At 32.3% G+C, this 13472-nt stretch overlaps 1 protein-coding gene across 1 annotated transcript in view; it reads right to left on the bottom strand.

Moving 5' to 3' along the window:
- Positions 1-627: 627 nt before the first annotated feature.
- The window catches only part of LOC144854242 (myelin expression factor 2-like), a 15134-nt gene continuing 2289 nt past the window's right edge, over positions 628-13472 (bottom strand). The window contains exons 2-15 of the mRNA XM_078712173.1: positions 10449-10681; positions 10158-10210; positions 9549-9556; positions 9317-9410; positions 8878-9018; positions 8179-8332; positions 8008-8057; positions 6345-6399; positions 5758-6096; positions 4902-4970; positions 4167-4531; positions 2714-2765; positions 2386-2484; positions 628-2202 (exon numbers count right to left, since the gene is read on the bottom strand). Of these exons, the coding sequence (XP_078568299.1) occupies positions 2144-2202; positions 2386-2484; positions 2714-2765; positions 4167-4531; positions 4902-4970; positions 5758-6096; positions 6345-6399; positions 8008-8057; positions 8179-8332; positions 8878-9018; positions 9317-9410; positions 9549-9556; positions 10158-10210; positions 10449-10681 (1771 nt within the window). The 3' untranslated portion in view covers positions 628-2143. The remainder of the gene's footprint in view (positions 2203-2385; positions 2485-2713; positions 2766-4166; positions 4532-4901; positions 4971-5757; positions 6097-6344; positions 6400-8007; positions 8058-8178; positions 8333-8877; positions 9019-9316; positions 9411-9548; positions 9557-10157; positions 10211-10448; positions 10682-13472) is intronic.

Genomic DNA, 13472 nt, shown 5'->3' with positions numbered 1-13472 from the left:
CTGTGGTAAACCATGAAATCAGATGAATACACAACAAAAATGATAATAACATTTTGATTTACTGTAATTGGAACATCTGCTTCACAATTAAGAATTGATAAAACCACGCATTAAAAATTGAACTGATGAATTCCGACTTCCCTCTCATTATTGTTATACTATTCAATTTATTCCGGATTTTACAAAACAAACAATAACATATATATCAAACATGCTAGACCCGGGGGACCCCTAAAGCAAACTCAATCGCTTTCGATGGGATGTTCCAGTCTGCAGTGAAACTTTTAAAAACGTACAATAATTGCATTGCTGATTTACCAACCATATTGCAATGCAACATTTCCTCCTTGTGAAAAGATTGTGAAAAAAATATACAGAATATTAAATTTACCACATTCAAGTCAAGTTGGATTCAACAAATTCGCACGTCGCGAAATACAAAAAAGGCAAGTAAAGTCAATCTACCTGAAGTGGTAGTGTCATTACAAATAATCACATAGTACAGTTAAATTAGTACCCAATTTTGAATTGAAACTTTTAAAAGTTAGAAAAATAAAACTTCAAAACATTCAACATAAATGTCTTCTAAGACTAGATGAATGAAGATAAAATATATCATCAAAAAAGTGTTGTTGAGCTTTATCAAGCACATTTATTAAAATACAAAGCAGATACTGAAGACTAGCTTCTATACTAAAGCAAATTATTCCATAATCACCAAATATTAAGGTTCTTGTCAACATCTATTAATGAAGTACAGCAAAGATATGTTGGAAAAGCTGCAGACAACATACTGACAATAGACATGATAAAACCAGTTAGAACTGGTTGAAACTGGTATAATCTAATCACTCTATTTTGTTATCAATGCTGTAATATTTCTTGAGCTACCAACCAATTTAAAAACTGATAAAAACAGCAACACATTTCAGATTCATAAAACAAACTGCTAAAATGGTTAATATGAAGGCTCAAGAAGAAGTTTCAGTTTTTAATTAGCTAATAAACTTTGTGGTATTAATCTAATCTTGACATTTTTATTTCTCAAATGATTACATAACATACAATTCTTCTAAATAAAGTATAATGCAAGGACTGACGGGAAGTAATTTCTAGTTGAAATTTCATCAAATAACAAACCGGAAACCAGTAGATTTTCTAGATCCATGGTAAGCATTAGTTTTACCTTCCACAAATGAAATTACGACTGGCTAAAAGAAAATGATTACATTTCTGCTGTGTTTTAACATTCTGCTCAATGTAGCATAGGTACACTCTCAAAGTACTGTCTTTATATACATGGAATCGAAGATAATTACATATTCATCTTAACTACAGAACACATCAAAAATAGATCACACTTGTCTGAGCTACTAATAGAGTGTAAATATGACCATTTAAAAACTGAGAATTTTCCATACAAAATATACCTAAAATACAATTTTGTAAAATTAATTATGAATATTTAATTACATGTTGCCAGCCGAACCCTGCCAGCCATTACCATTTATTAACAGTCAGAAAAAAACAAATACTTTAAAATATCTATATTGTTCTGATCTTATATAGATTTCTGCAAAAATAAGACAAAACTGTCACTCAGAAAAAAATTAGAAAAAAAAAAAGGTTTTCAGAATAATAATTAACCATTATGGGAAAAACTTTAGCATGAGTGAAAATAATGCAGAAATAAAATTTGGGTATTATGTAAATTTCATAAAACAAAAACAGGAGACCTACTACATGCTAGAATCGGAGAAAAATATCCAGTAAAAATAAGCAATATACAAGCAAGCTGAAACATTCCATTGGCGACGACTGTCAATTCTTGTGTTCAGGTGATAAAACTCTAAATTGGTCCATAAAATACAAAAAATAATCTAGGAACAGTTTACAAAATTCTGCTTATTTTTTTACAATAATTCTACAAAAAAAAAAACACACAATTAGACATTTATGTACAAAAATTCTTCAACACAATGCTTGACAAAAAGTAGACATCGCCAAAGCAAAGACCCTTCAGCCAGGAGTACAGAACACTTTCTAAAACCACAGGAAATGACTCCAGGGAAGAGATTCCCAATAAACGAGACATACCAGATGACTAAAATGAACCATATATAGGCAGGACACCAAAACTGAACTATTGATGTATCTGAACCACAATCTCCCGACCGTCAAAACGAACACGATTCATTTCTTCTGTGATAAATATGTTAAAGAAAACAAAACAAAAATATATTTCCTTAACAATTCTGGAGGGAAATCCCCATGGGACAGGGTAGTGATATGCATATAGCAATAGAGAGGCCGATTTTATGGCTCCTAACTTATAAAAAAAAATTTTATTTTCAAATACAAGCATTAGTTAAGTACAAAGGATACCGACAGCTTTTCTGGCATCAGCTGGAACTTCAAACTTCACAAGACCATAACCTTTAGAACGTCCATTCTCGGTACGAACTTCAGCATACACTACTGGAGCTAAAATAAACACCATTTTAAAGAAATTGTTAAACAGTAAAACCACTATTTTAGGCCTAATACGAGACACTTTCTGGTTAAACAAACGAGAGGAAATATATGTTTTAACACTACGACTAATCCATATTCAGGCAACACCTCTATCAAGGGGACACTTTGGAGGGTCTGAATGGTGTTCCTTTTAGGGTTTTAATTTAGTATGTCTAGAATAAAATTGAAATAAACTTACCAATGTGCCTAAAGCTATCCTTTAACTTTTTCCAATCATAAGAGAAAGGTAACTGGAAAATAATAAACAGAATTTAAATTCAAGTATTACTTTCATAAAAAAGTTCTCATTCCTAATTTAGCAAGTAGTCTTTATTATAGACCAGTAAACGGTCTTTAAAATTAAAGCCTACTCGAAGGAGTCTTAAACCTCTCTTTTTGTTGCTTATACATGTTATTTATCGTCAAAGACAACCAATTTTACAAGTTTTAAGTGTTAAATCAAGTAATAACGGTGATTTTATTCTTATATAGGCATAGAATAGATTTTCTTGCGTATAAATGTATGTACTGTTATGATTGTGAATTGAAGCGTGACGAACATTACCTTATTTGGTATTCTATGCGTAAAGTACGCCTTCAATTTGTTAGTCTACGTAACGCGGTCTTAGTTAAGACTGTTTATAGCAATGGTCTAACAGGGGTGCATTTAGTATATCTGATAAAGTAGGCTTTAATCGAGGAGTTAAGACCATCAGTTAAAGACACCTTCCCTTCAATTTGTGACGTTTTGTAAAAATAATACATATATGTTACTTTACAAACATTAAACCAGGTCATTCCTCATCTTAAATGTACGTTTTATGGTAAATTATGATAAAAAGTGAGAAACAATGCACTATCTAAGTATCTCGCGGCGAATGACCTCTCGTCGACGGTCTTTAGGCCTAGCCTAGCTAGGCTTAGTTTTGTAGGCCTAGCTGCTGGTAAATATCGGTAACGTACGAATATCGTACGCTAGCCATATACCTAGCCTGATGTTGTATAGTTGCTGCATTAATTGTCTTTCTATTTTTGCCAGACTCCGTTGATACAAATTGGGGAAAACCCGGTATTTTCGCTGAAAAGTTAGGAGTCTTCCATTTGTTTTGGCCTCACGATCGATCGAAAAGTGGGTGAATTACAGAAGAAAAACAAAAATATCAATCCGTGTGCAATGCATTTTGGGATTTATAGCGGGCCGCTATAATTATTAGAATCGACTTATTTTTCACATTTCTAACCATTTAAAGACGAAAAATGTTATCGCAATAGGACCATATAGTATTATTTTTACATTAAATATAGTTTGTGATCTTAAATTAGATCTAAAAAACGTAGGGAAGCTGTCTTAAGACTGTTTTATAGCAATCCGCCCTAGGTATAAGTTTAACATTTAAACACTATTCCTGACAATTAGTTATGTTTGCATAAACTGGTTTTGGTCAATAGACAAGCATAGATGGGTTCCCCCACCCCCAAATTGTGGACATTTGGTTATACTTAACACTTCATATTATAATTTAAAAAGTCCTGGGGGCTGCTAATTTCAAAATCCTAGATCCGCCCATTGACAGGTACAAGATTAAGCTGTATAGTGTTTGGAGGTAAATATTACATTTAAGTAAACACATGTGGAATAGAACGATACTTACATTTTTTACAAGTATAGAGCAACTTGAACCACCACCATCTCTAAAATTCTGTCTTCCTGAATCTCGTAAGTTTTGGCCTCTTGGTTCACCAAGAATGGAAGAATTTCCACCGAAATTTCCAAAGTCACCTCTACCACCAGACAAATTCATACCAATATCTGAGCCCATGTTGGAGTTATTATTATAGCCCATCCCGGTGTTGCTCATACCCATTGACCCGCCACCCCCTACTAAACTACTTATGCCCATACTTGAGCCTCCAAGGCTTGAACTGCCAACATACCCTCCCCCTCCCCCACTACCAAAGCTTCCCATTCCACTGCCACTGAGTCCGTTGCCAAAACTTCCTCCTCCACTTCCGCCACCTTTAACAGAAAAACATTTCTTTATATTTCCAAGACAATTATGAGATCACAAAATGTTTGATTAACTAATTCTGGTGACATTTTCATCTTGTTTAAATTATCCCTGCAATTGTTGACGTTTTGTAAAAATAATGCATGCATTAATTTAAAAACATTAAACCAGGTCATTACTTGTCCTAAATTTATGTTCTATGGTTTAATTATGATAAAAAGAGAAAACCAATGTTATTGTAAATGAAATATGACCTTAGTAAAAACAGAAACAATGCAGGGAATACACCTTATCCATTTTCAGTAAATTTTTATAGAGCTAGAGAATATTTTAGCTAGAAATATGGCACACTTTGTATAATGGGAGTAATTAACTTACCTCCTAGGCTCATACCTCCACTGTTCATACTTCCAAGTCCACTGTTGCCAATGCTACCCATTCCACCACCTACAGTATCAATAACAGATAATACATGTTAAAGCATATATGAAAATATAAAGAAATGTTTAATTTATATAATAATACAATGGTTCTGTCAAAAACTTTGTAATTACCGTAAATCTTCTAATAGTAACCCACATTCTAATAGTAACCACCCCTTCTAATAGTAACCTACACTCTAATAGTAACCCTCCTTCTAATAGTAACTCACCTTATAAGTCAATCTATAATAATAACCCACTACTCTAGTAGTAACCCATGGGGTTATTATTAGAGTCACAACTTATGATTCAGCCGGCCGTATTTTGAAAATAAGGAGATAATGCATGTTGATCTCGGGAGTGGGGGAGGATTGAGTGTTTTTGAGTTTATAAAATAAAGTTAGAGTTCAACCAAATGTGTTTATTCGTACTGTTTTATTATTTTGCTATGAGTTGCTGACCGGAAAAGTTGGGGGTGGGTTACTATTTTCAGATGCCTAATTTAAGATTAGTAATAGTAACCCACTACTCTAATAGTAACCCCCCTTTTAATAGTAACCCACCCAAAAAAAAAAAAATCCAAGAATAATAACCCAGGGTTACAATTAGAAGATTTACGGTATATGTTAAAATGGTAACAATTACAATTAAATTTGGTAGTGATTTTGAATTCTTAAATGTTTAAAAATAATTTTGAATTTTATAGCTGTGTATAGCAGAATAATCCCCTGTATGCTGTGGTGATCTTTCTTAAAATTTAATAGCTATGTCAATTGACAAGATTATTATTAGTACACATAAAAACAGAATACCTGATAGACTTCCTCCTAGTCCTAAGTTAAGATTTCCGCCAAGGCTTCCTCCCATGCTACTGTTTCCACCAACAAGACTGCTACTAAGACCAATGCCTGAATTGCCCATTCCCATACCACCTCCTCCAGTACCCATCCCCATACCTCCTCCTGCATTACCCATCCCCATGCCTCCTGCATTGCCCATCCCCATACCACTTCCCATCCCTTGTCCACCTCCCATTCCCATGTCAAAACCGCCGCCCATCCCTCTACCCCCACCACCAATGGGTCCCATCATTCCACCACCACTGTTTGGTCCAAGCATGTCCAATGTGGGACCTAAGCCTCCTAAACCACCTGGAAAATAAAAATGCAAATGAGATGAGAAATGGAATATATAAATCAGAATAGTTTGGAGACAACTTTTTATATTTAATGTGTCCCACGATAAAACAAAGAGTAGTTGAAACTAATGTACATGTTACATAAGTTTACAAACTTCATTAGTAATTGTTATTAGCAAGATAGCATGACAGCTTCAAGATTTGGTAAAATATTGATAAGACCATGAAAAAAAAAGATACTAGACAAATGTATTTTCTTACTTGGTAACATTTTGCGATGTCTTTCACGATTATCTTCATGAGCTTTCACTTTATCCTTAAACAAAATAAAAAACAATTATAAAATGCCACTGATTCCTACAGTGTGTATATAGTATGAGTAAATCCTGTACAGTGTGTATACAGTATGAGTAAATCCTGTACAGTGTGTATACAGTATGAGTAAATCCTGTACAGTGTGTATACAGTATGAGTAAATCCTGTACAGTGTGTATACAGTATGAGTAAATCCTGTACAGTGTGTATACAGTATGAGTAAATCCTGTACAGTGTGTATATAGTATGAGTAAATCCTGTACAGTGTGTATATAGTATGAGAAAATCCTGTACAGTGTGTATACAGTATGAGTAAATCCTGTACAGTGTGTATACAGTATGAGCAAATTCTGTACAGTGTGCATATAGTATGAGCAAATCCTGTACAGTGTGTATACAGTATGAGTAAATCCTGTACAGTGTGTATACAGTATGAGCAAATCCTGTACAGTGTGTGTATAGTATGAGTAAATCCTGTACAGTGTGTATATAGTATGAGCAAATCATGTACAGTGTGTGTATAGTATGAGCAAATCCTGTACAGTGTGTGTATAGTATGAGTAAATCCTGCACAGTGTGTATATAGTATGAGCAAATTCTGTACAGTGTGTATATAGTATGAGCAAATCCTGTACAGTGTGTATACAGTATGAGCAAATCCTGTACAGTGTGTGTATAGTATGAGTAAATCATGTACAGTGTGTATATAGTATGAGCAAATCCTGTACAGTGTGTATACAGTATGAGTAAATCCTGTACAGTGTGTATACAGTATGAGTAAATCCTGTACAGTGTGTATATAGTATGAGTAAATCCTGTACAGTGTGTATATAGTATGAGCAAATCCTGTACAGTGTGTATATAGTATGAGAAAATCCTGTACAGTGTGTATACAGTATGAGTAAATCCTGTACAGTGTGTATACAGTATGAGCAAATTCTGTACAGTGTGCATATAGTATGAGCAAATCCTGTACAGTGTGTATACAGTATGAGTAAATCCTGTACAGTGTGTATACAGTATGAGCAAATCCTGTACAGTGTGTGTATAGTATGAGTAAATCCTGTACAGTGTGTATATAGTATGAGCAAATCATGTACAGTGTGTGTATAGTATGAGCAAATCCTGTACAGTGTGTGTATAGTATGAGTAAATCCTGCACAGTGTGTATATAGTATGAGAAAATTCTGTACAGTGTGTATATAGTATGAGCAAATCCTGTACAGTGTGTATACAGTATGAGCAAATCCTGTACAGTGTGTGTATAGTATGAGTAAATCATGTACAGTGTGTATATAGTATGAGCAAATCCTGTACAGTTTGTATACAGTATGAGCAAATCCTGTACAGTGTGTATATAGTATGAGCAAATCCTGTACAGTGTGTATACAGTATGAATAAATCCTGTACAGTGTGTATACAGTATGAGCAAATTCTGTACAGTGTGCATTGTATAAAAGTGTATAGACTATAGAGTGTATATAGCACCATTGAATATGTATAGAGTATGTATAGTGTATCTAGAGAGCAATTGAACTGTGTTAGATTATCATTCAATCCTATACAGTGAAACCATGGAACAAGTAAACATAAACAATAGTGCTCTTACCATTCTGACACGCATAGTTCGGTCATATAGTGTTTGTCCATTAAACATAGCTGTAATAGCGGTTAAGGAACAAGATTGGATAAATAAATGTTTCTTAAAGAATTAAATCTGCATACACTTTTAAATTGCGCATATCATTATTATACAGTTCACGCTTTTATCAAAGGATACAAATAGCCTGTACAGCTGCAAGTGGAGACTCAAACTGCACAGTAGCCAAGCCTCTACTCTCATTATTTTCATTCTCTATGATATCTGCATGTGCAACCTCTCCTGCCATTTTGAATATATCTTTTAACTTTCTCCACGTTACTTGATAAGGAAGCTAAAAAAGAAAGTTATAGCAAGTTAAATGTATGTAAACAAATTATAAGTAAAACCACATTACTTATGTACAACTAAACTACACATAAATAGTTTCTGGTAGAAAACAAAAGTACAAACAGTGAAAATATACAGCAACGCATTTTTAGATTTTTGTTAATTGTTATTATCTAATTCACCAGGAGGAATTTTATACAGTCAACTTTCTTAATACCGGAATCTCTAAAAACTCACTCTCTCTTCATGGAGTCTGAAAGGTCCAACATTTATTTTTACCATTAGAAACACTAAAACAGACAAACTGTATTAGACAAGCGCATAAGTGTCCGGTATTGGGAGAGTTGACTGTTTAAATAATTTATGTATACAATGGTTTAAATGTTACATTCTTTAAATCATTTACTTATTATTTTTTCAAATTATTTCTTTTACTACTACAGTATTGTAATTACAATGTTCACTTCTTTGAGATCAAAAGTCTATGTTAATGGTAAGACATTTATCAAACTCTTCTCTTTTTTACATCGGTATGAAATTATTACTCACATTTGAGACAAACACGGTGTCACTGACACAATCAGGTTCAAGGTTCAACTGTTGCAGTACTTGTGGGGTCAACATCATTTGAGCAGCCTTCTCATCCTGCACACGCGGACGATATTTTCGAGTGATACGACCGTCTCTATCCTGTGTTTAGTAAATTTCAACTAATTTGTTACAAAAGCTATATTTTCATTGTAAATGATAGCGATGGCAAGGATGTAGATAGGGAAAATAAAAAGGTACATTCTCTTTTAGTGTTTTCTGAAGGTACTTGTTTTGGTAGTGTAATTGGGTGGGATGCCTTAAAATAAGTTGCTGGCTGTAAAGAAATTATATTCTTGGATGGTAAAATAATCAAATACAGTGGTTGCAAAATGTAATTTAAACTAAGAGGGGAAAAATCCCCCAAAAAAGCAAAGCTTGTGAGAGGCAGCCAACTTACTTCCTTGACCACAATGTTTCTGCCTTCAATTTCGTGTCGGTGCATTTTTTCACAAGCTTTACCAACATCTGTCCTATTTGCAAATTCTACCAAACTGTATAAGCAAATAATATACACATATTATAATACATTATTGCAGGAACAAATGATAAATGGATATTAGAATAAACTCTACAATTATTACAAGTATTTTATGTAACTAAAAATGTAGCAATTGAAAAAGTATACTTACGCACAGCCCTGATGAATTGCAAACCATGAAAAAAAATAAATAAACAGAGTTAGTAAAAACATTATGGGGTGGTTTTGTGGGTTGTCTGGTCAGTATATGTTGTGCTATTTGTATTATCATTTGTTTTAACCATCAATTCAAAGACATGCACAAATTTGTCTTTTCTTGTGGAAAATAAGAAAGTTGTATTTATCATAATTCAATGTATAAAAGATTTTTAAGAGATTATTATTATTATGATAATGTAATATAATCCATGGGAAATGATAAACTGTGCAAACCTAAAAACTCTGCAAACCACTTAATATTAATTTTACCACGACAAACAAACAATTTATAAAAGAATATTAAAGTTGGAATTTGTTGTCAAAAAGGCCAACATTATCTAAAGCTGTCTACTATTATTTTGAAAAAAAAAGTGTGATGTGCCCAAATATGGTAGTTATATGCCAAAATTAGTGATATGACATCATCGTGTACATATGTGGGCACATCACATAAAGTTTGATAGTGTACACACTGTGTTAACAAAAGTCAATTCAGCTAAAGAGTATGAACCAATCATGAAACTTAATGAGATGGCAATGACTACACAGACTTGTTCATTACCTTTGACTTGCCATCGTCTCCTGTGAATATTTCAACGTATGTAACTTCGCCAACTAAATAAGGTAAAACAAGACAAATCACGAAAATTGTTAATGCTATTAAATAAAGGTATGGTACAGGTATATATTCTGGTCCTCAAGCTTAACTGGAAATTTGTACTAAGGACCCATGTGGTGGTCTCTAGCTTGAAAAGGACACGCGCAGGAAAGTGGGGTTTGTTCAACCCTGCTGGCTACAGATTTGAAGGTTGTCTCTAAACAGAATAATTGTACAGGTATGAGTAAAATTTACCATTCTTTCGCATAACATCCTTTAAATCTTGCCATTTCAGTTCATATGGAATATTGCTTACAAACACACTCCTATCAAGAACTGCCTCCCTAGGTCCACCCCTGCCCGCTCCTCCTTGTCCCATTCCACCTCGCCTATCACCCATCATACGTGGGCGACGATCACGATCTCTGTCACGTCGATTCCTATCCTGGTCTCTGTTTCTGTCATTTCTTGGTCGATCATTATCCCGTCTGGAAAATACATACATAGAAATATTATATTACGTAAATTAAACCTGAATATATCTTAATAATAAACAGTATAATATTCAATAATAATTACAATAATATTTTTAATGATAATATTAAATAATATTCTCTTTGAATAATGTTAATAATATTGACAACAACAACAATAATAATTATAATAAATAATACCATATCACTACATATACTGTATAAGCCTACTCCATCATTATGATACGGTTAAAGATGTATTGTCCCCCAAAAACATAAAAAATGAAGATTAATTAAATCAGACTTTGAATATGTTATTTTGTAGTTTTAATAAAGTGAATCACTTCCATAGAAAAAAAGAAGAAAAAAATTATGTTTTTACTTGTAAAATGACAAAATAAATGGTTAAATTCAACCAAAAATACATTGGCTGGCAGCCAATTTGGAGTATGGTCGAAGCGGCCGCCAGTTTAATATCGTCATTTGTACGGAACGCCATGTGCGCTTTAATCTTTGATTGTCGTTGTCAACGCCATGGCCTATGGCGAGTTGAGTTACAGCTAAAGGAGTATGGTCAAACCAATAAATATAAGCCAAATCATGTACTATCAAATCTTTATATTTCTATAAAAATTAAGTTTGCCTGCCGAAAAATTAATGTATATTTTATTTGTATTTTAATATTAACTAACTAAATATATTTACATATACTATCGAATCATTAATAATTTACGTTTGCATCATAATCTACGTACTATTGAACCTTTATATCTCATTTACGTACTATTTATTTATTTATATCTCTTTTTTTTTAAATACATGTGAAGGAAAAAAATACCGTTGAACTAACCCGACGTTTCTCGAGCACTCTCCTATCGAATCTTTATACAGTATTGCAATAATAATTTACGTACGGTATTGCCGAATCTTTATATCTCATTTACATACTATCGAATCTTTTTACAGTATTGCAATAATAATTTACGTACGGTGTTGCCGAATCTTTATATCTCATCTACTTTACTATCGAATCTTTTTACAGTATTGCAATAATAATTTACGTACGGTATTGCCGAATCTTTATATCTCATTTACATACTATCAAATCTTTATACAGTATTGCAATAATTTACGTACGGTATTGCCGAATCTTTATATCTCATTTACATACTATCGAATCTTTTTACAATATTGCAATAATAATTTACGTACGGTGTTGCCGAATCTTTATATCTCGTTTACTTTACTATCGAATCTTCATACAGTATTGCAATAATAATTTACGTACGGTATTGCCGAATCTTTATATCTCATTTACACTGTACTATCGAATCTTGTTTTTTTTATTGATTAGTAATAGGGTGTGTTATACATTAAGTGTTATTCCATTGTAATACATTGTTTGTGTTTTCAATAAAGCAACATGGGGACGAAAACGCGACCTTCAACAGCACTATTCCTGGCCGGCCGTGTAGTTATTAGCAGAAATTCGCGTAATTAATTACCGTACCGTACAGACACTTGCATCTTATTTTAGTATTTAAAACTCATTTTAAATTGATCAATATTTATATATCTGAAGGTATAAAATAATTCAGGATATTAAATAAATAAATTGATGTCATCATGTTATTGTAATTATTATTGCGAACACTACTACAGTAGTTACTTTACTAATTAATTAATATACAATAACAAATATATATATTTTGATATAGGGGCATTCCACAGTATTTGGTCCGTGGGTTTAAAAATTTCATTTACTGATTTTGATGTAACTCTTGGCCATTTCTCAAAGTAGACATGTTGAAGTTTATTAAATAACATTTTTTTTATTTTTCTGATATTGATTTTTTAAGTTATTGAATATTAAATATGAAAAAGTCATATTTGGCGTTACGGACGGGACATTTTTAATCCTATTTATTTCATAAACTATGCATCTTATTACTGTTTTTTCAACAGATATAGTTACTTTATGTCTCAATAATACATAATCAAGTATTTAATTAAAATTTTGTTGTTTATTAATTTCATACATCCATTTCAAATTCATAAATGTCCCGTCCGCGACGTTTTAGGCAGTTTTTTTACATTTATTTTAAAAGTAATGATGCAAAAATCTTGATATTTCATTTTCTCCTCCTGGGGACTATATCTCATTATATTAAGAATAAATTTTTGGAAAATTTTAGATTTTGATGAAAATATCATATTTCAAAAATATATTGTTACGGACGGGACATTTTTGTTACGGACGGGACGTATCATTTAAATCCTAATTATTTCACAAACCATGCATCTTTTGAACATTTTTTTACCAGATATAGTTACTCTATGTCCCTATTGTACATATTCAAGCATTTTATAACACATATTTTGTTTATTAAATTTCATATATACATTTCAAAATTCATAATTGTCCCATCCGCGACATTTTAATAGTAGTTTTATGGTGTTTTTTACATTTCAGTTAAAAGTATTGATACCACAATTTAATATTTTGTTTTCTCCTTTTAAAACTATATGCAATACATTATAAACAAATATTTTGAAACTTTTGGTGAAAATATCATATTCAAAAATATATTGATGACTTTTTTCGTAGGCACGGGACAGACATTTTTGTTAAGGACGGGACATATCATTTAAATCCTTTTTATTTCATAATAAAACCATGCATCTTGTTAACATTTTTGCCCATAAATATACTGCAGTTACTTTTTTTTCAAAGTAAGCTCCAATTATTCATAATAAAGTATTTTATTAAAATTGTTTACTAATTTCATACTTGCATTTCAAAATT

The sequence above is a fragment of the Antedon bifida genome, chromosome 10, assembly GCF_963402885.1.
Source record: "Antedon bifida chromosome 10, ecAntBifi1.1, whole genome shotgun sequence".
NCBI lineage: Eukaryota > Metazoa > Echinodermata > Crinoidea > Comatulida > Antedonidae > Antedon > Antedon bifida.
Note: the sequence above shows the minus strand (reverse complement) of the source record. Positions and strands in the feature narration are given on the sequence as shown.